The sequence below is a fragment of the Seriola lalandi genome, unplaced genomic scaffold, assembly GCF_002814215.2.
Source record: "Seriola lalandi dorsalis isolate HSWRI2012SDOR001 ecotype SW California unplaced genomic scaffold, Sedor1 jcf7180002053478, whole genome shotgun sequence".
In the NCBI taxonomy this organism is placed as follows: domain Eukaryota; kingdom Metazoa; phylum Chordata; class Actinopteri; order Carangiformes; family Carangidae; genus Seriola; species Seriola lalandi.
The window spans coordinates 66686-72371 of NW_019524031.1; the positions used below are offsets into that span (position 1 = coordinate 66686).

A 5686-nucleotide genomic window follows, 5' to 3' on the forward strand; every position below is an offset into this window, starting at 1 on the left:
TCAGGACACGGTCAGGACGTCCTGAGACAGTGACCCTGGTGATGAGACTGTGTTCACTCTGCTGTCAGCCACAGACAGATGTTCAACACCTGCAGGGTGAAACTCAGGAAGCTGGTTAGAACAAACCAGGTCAACATGACGACACACACTGTGGTCATGTGATTCATCTCCACTCCACAACATGGCAGCTCCATCACAGACCCCATTCAGACACATTATAATGTTCAGTGTTTACTGGAGTACATCATGTTCCACTCCGGGTCAGACCGGGTCAGTCCCGCTAACACCACCTCAGTGCTAAACAGAGCTCAGTGATTGGATGTGATTCCTCGGTCTGCCATTTTTTTTATATTGAAAAAGTTTTAATTTACCCAGAATTCATTGCATCACAGTCCGGCTTAAAATAGTCAAGAACTGAACTGGTTTGTGCAGCAGATGAATTCAGACTCAGCCTCTCTGAGACCAGATCCTGGACCAGTTTTTAGACCTGTGTATTCAGTCTGACTGCTCTGATCCAATCTTCTGGAGCGTGGTCCGACCTCCTTCTGACTGACTACAGGGTGTTCAGTCTGCAGGTTCGAGCCCCTGTAGCCACACGAGCTTTGCATGCTGGGATGCGGAGGAGTGAGATCAACAGCTGTTCACAGACAGCCAGGGAACAAGTGGAGGTCTGATCGAGATCAGTTACTGATAATACCTGATCAATTTCCTTCTTATTTGATCTTTTCTCCTTCAGTATCTGGACTCTGCTCTTAAATACTGAAATAACCCCTAAAATAATCATCAGTATCAGTTAATTGATTAATTATCAGATGATCAGAGTCACTGTGAAGGTTCGACTTAAACGTCCACCTGACTTCAACAACTGAAGACACATATGACCGATGAGAGGAGAGGACCAGTTCACCTGGACTTCACTCTGAAGAGACTGAACTCATCCACTGAACCAGTCTCACCCTGAGGCCAAGTCCACATCAGGACTGGGCACGGATCCTGAGACTCGGCTGGAGCACAGAGTGCAGTAGAATCCATTAGAGTCCAGTAATGTAGACTGGAGTACAGCAGTGTGAGCCACTGACCCACTGAGAACATGTCAATCATCCAGCCAATCACAGCACACCCCCTCCCAGCAGCCAATGAGTAAACAAAAACACCAGTGACTGTTGACCCCTGTCATCCTGATAGAACCTAGTCTTTTATTTTTACTGCAGGTCAGTGTGTCACTCTGAGACAACACTATCACACACTCATCAAAACTATCAGCATCTGTTAACAATCAATGATCAATCACATGATCTGAAGAAAGAAAAGCACCACAGCGTCACAGGAGAGAAGAACCAGCTGATGTTTAAATTACCACAGATTCAATTATTCAATCATCAGAACAGTTGCTGCTTAATTTCCTGTCGATTAACTGATCGATTAATTGACTGATGGTTGCAGTTTAAGTGATGGTGGTGTAAACCCCCGTCACCACGGGCACCACTACCTGTGCCTACAGACCCACCCCCCCCCACCCGTCCTTGACTTTGAGTTTACATTCCTCCCATTAGACGTCCCTACACAGAGACCAGCACCGGCACGTTGGTGAGAGCAGGGTTTTCTCTGTGGGGGTGGTTGTTAGTTTCTTACATGTAATTAATCCAGTTTGTCCTGTGGTGTGTCAACTGGACCATCGGGACGTCTCTCAGCAAAGACAACTGCAAAGAGCAGAAACCGTCCTGCTCTACAACAACACACTGACTGGAGGACGATGATGTGTCAAACATGGACAGAGCCACCAGAAACATCAGTCTCCCTGTCTGCGGTGCCAGCATCAGCTCAGTGTCTCTCACACACTTCTGTTGTTGTGGTCCACTTGAGATCTGTTGGAATCTAAAGGACATGTCTTCACTAACCTGGAAACACTTGTGACATGTTCTCATAAACATCACCTGGATTAAAACAGCAGCTTTTTCTCCAAACTGACTGGACTTCTTCACATTACCATCAACTGCAGCTGCTACAACTAATCCAATAATCAATTAGATAATTATCAGAATGTTTTTTTTTAATCATTTCAGTTATTTTTCAAGCAACATCTTCAAATACCTGCAAGTTTGAGCTTCATCTCATCCGAGTATAAAATGAAAATAACTGTTTTGAACCGTTTGAACAACACAACCTGAACACATCATCTTCAGCTCTGAGGAAGAACAGCAGGCACGTTCCCTGTGCTCCGACATGTCACAGATAAACTGATCGATAATCAGCAGACTGATCAGACACTAATCACCCTTAACACACGTGTAGGCACAAAGATAGACTTCTTCATGAATACCTGGACCACAGCTACGACTGAAATATGATGAAGAGTTGAGGTTCAGCTGTTCCCATGCTAATTAAATCATGTGTCACAGGCTCACGCTGCCGATCAACCTTCACCTGCACAGCTCACCTGGAGCCTGAGAGCAACCAGCCAACGCTTACTTCACAGTTATCATAAATAACCTGCATTTGTTGTGAACGTGAAGCCGAGCTGCAGAAACATAGCAGTTAGCACTTAGCCGTTAGCTTCCTCGGACCGCCCAGTTGACTGATCACCTCTCTGTTAGCATTAGCATTAGCTAGCAGGCTAGCTGTTAGCGCGCACCAGAAACGAGCGCATCCCGGCTCCACTGCGCGCTTATTCACCCCCTCCACTTTAAATCTTAATGAGTGGCGTCAAGTTAATGCAGGAAACTGACAAAAAAGTGAGGCGCAAACCTGCACAGGTGTCGAGAGAAGACAGAAAAAGCGTTCTTACTGATTTGATGCAATTCTCTTTTTCCTCTCCAGCTTTCCAGCCAACTTAAACCGATCTGTTTACACCCAACAGCGAACGTCTCCGAAAGATAACATCTGTTTCACACATCTGGCATGATAAGATTGTCCGACGAAACATTCCCGTTTACAGTGAAAGGAAAAAAAGACGGTTTTCAGCTGAAAATTGGCGAAAAATTAAAGTTGAAGCGGTCGCTCCGTCATGGAGGCCATGTTTGGGAGCGACCGAAGCACTGCCTGTCAGCGCCAGCAGGAGAAATAGGTCCCAGAAAATATTTACTACCGCACCGCAGCAGAGACGTTTACCCGGCAGAGTTTATCTTTCACACCCGGGTGAAGGCGACGTTCAGCCGCAGTGAGGGTTTGAAGTCTGTCGCTTTATCTGTGTTTGTGTCACACTCGGTTAATTTGTTTGTGTTGTGTAAAAAGTGCGTCTGACCCCGCGGAAGGATCTATTGGAGGGCTGTTCTGGTGAAGTGGTCTCTGTCATCAGACCTGAAGTCCCGGACTGGATCCACGAGGATCCGGACTGCTGTCGCACGTGCCTCAAACAGGGACCAGATAATTAACACATTATATTATTTTATAAAGAAAAAACAGTCTTTAAGCATCCTACTATTATTTATAATTAATAATTATATTGTACTTATGATGCACCCTGTCTGATCTTTGATGAAATAATCCCAACAGTTTTAAGCCTCTCTAGAACCTCCTTCATGACCATGAGAACTTCAACTACCACAAGAACTACCTTGTGGACATGAGCACCCTGAGGGACCATAAAAACCACCAAGGGCGACGGTACAACTTCCTCAAAAACCATGAGAACAACTATAAGTACCTCTAGAATCTGCTCCATGACCATAAGAATCACCTAAATGACCCTAAAACTTCCTGAATGACCACAAAAACACCAGAGGAAACCTAAGAATCATATGAACCACCTCAGAGACCTGTAGACAGAACCTCAACCACACAACTACAACCACACAGAGGATCACCCAAATGACTCCTAAAACCTCCTGAGTGACCGCAAGAGCCACCTTAAGGACTTGTAGAACTACCTCAAGGACCTCTAGAACCTCCTCAGTTTCCACAAGAACTACCTTTAGGACCTTCAGAGCTTCCTAGGTGACCTCTAGAACCTATCCTGTGACCTCAACAACATAAAAAGGACCTCAGAACTCTGATCCCACGAATTACCTTAAAGAGCTCTAGAACCCTCAGAAACCGCAGAACTACTTTAAGAACCTCTAGAACCACATAAATAACTAATCTGCCCAATGACCACAAAAAACACCTTAAGGACCTCTGGTACCTCTTCACTGACCCAAGACCCACCTAAAGAACAACTTCTTGATAGCCACTGGAACCAAACCTACTAAAAGGCTCATAGAACCTCCTGTAGATGATCTCAGGATATGAATGGGTGGCAGAGTTTTAGTGAGGTGTTGCTCTACTATAAGCTTCCAGAACAGCTTCAAGGTATTTCGTTTTTTATCTTGTTTTGAGTCACAAACGGAGGTTCAGTACCATTAAACAGGTGGAACTGAGAACAATCTGTGCTGTGCAGTAAATAATGAAACAACAAAACCTCCTGGTCACAACAAACCTTTATTCAACTCAAACGTATTTATTCCTTCACCCAAAAATATACAGAACCACGTTTTCACCAACACATCAAAAACAAAAACTTCACCGATGAAAGGAGGAGTTCAGATAAACTCCACTCCGCCGTCCGTCACGTAGAAGGCGCTGCTCCTGTAAGCCTTCGTCCTGGAGGAGGAGGTGGAGGAGGAGGTGCAGTGAACGGTGAAGACCTGCTGTCTCCTCTGCTCCTTGCTGCCTCCTGCTGTCGCGGCCGTGTTGTTTGCAGCTTCCTGCCGGGAGCACAGCAGCCGGTGGGTCACCAGCCGTTGCCAGGGGCGACAGAGGTACGGTCGGTCAGACTCCAAGGAAGAGGATGAGGAAGAGGAGGTGGGTCCACTGAAGCTCCTCCTGATTGCGTGGCAGGTGGCGAAGACAGTGATTCTGTAATCCCTGAGAAGAAGAGCCACAGATGAGACAGGGTCAAAGCTGTGAAGAATTTACAGTTCTGATGGTAGTGACGTATTGTTCCACAACCTCCAGAACAGCTCCAGTTCTGTATGGAACTCTACAGCAGGGATGCACTGATGACTAGAACCTCAGTAATGACCATTAGAACCACCTACAGGAACACAAGAACTGTCCAGCCTCATTAAACTGTTCAATGACTGTGAGAACCACCTAATACCCACTAAAGGACTTCTAGAACCTCCTCAATGATGACAATAACCTCCAGACCAACAACATAAAGGACTTCTAGAACGTCCATAGTGCCCACGCAGACCTTTAAAATCTCCCAAACACTCAGTTAAACCACCTAATGGACCATTTGAACCTCCTTCAAAATCAGTAGAACTTTCTTAAGGACCGCTACAACCTCCTAATGAACCACTAGAACCACCTAATGAACTATTCATACCTCTGAGTGAACCACTCTTACCTCCTAATAGATCACTAGAACCTCCTAAAGAATCACTTGAACCACCTAATGGACCACACTAAAGCCCCCCTGATGGACTATTAGAACCTCCTTGAACACCCCTACAACCGCCAATGAACCAGTAGAACCTTGATCACTAGAACCAACTAATGGACTATTGAGACCTCTTAATGAACCACTAGAACTTCCTAAAGGATCACCAGAACCACCTAATTTACCACTAAAACCTGCTAATGAATCATTGGAACCTTATTCATGAACCACTAAAACCTCAATCACTAGAACCACCTAATTGATGAATATCCACCTGAGCAGTCGGCCCAGCAGCTCTGAACACTTGCTAAGCTTCTCCTCCTG

The 5686-nt window shown here is 45.6% G+C and overlaps 2 protein-coding genes across 2 annotated transcripts in view; both read right to left on the reverse strand.

Moving 5' to 3' along the window:
• Positions 1-3038, reverse strand: part of LOC111651182 (histone-lysine N-methyltransferase 2C-like) — a 56197-nt gene extending 53159 nt beyond the window's left edge. The window contains exon 1 of the mRNA XM_087172616.1: positions 2786-3038. The gene's annotated coding sequence lies outside the window, so the exon portion shown is untranslated. The remainder of the gene's footprint in view (positions 1-2785) is intronic.
• A 1359-nt stretch (positions 3039-4397) lies between these two features.
• LOC111651181 (uncharacterized) overlaps positions 4398-5686 on the reverse strand; it is a 3180-nt gene continuing 1891 nt past the window's right edge. Inside the window, exons 4-5 of the mRNA XM_087172617.1 lie at positions 5637-5683; positions 4398-4842 (exon numbers count right to left, since the gene is read on the reverse strand). Of these exons, the coding sequence (XP_087028743.1) occupies positions 4518-4842; positions 5637-5683 (372 nt within the window). The 3' untranslated portion in view covers positions 4398-4517. The remainder of the gene's footprint in view (positions 4843-5636; positions 5684-5686) is intronic.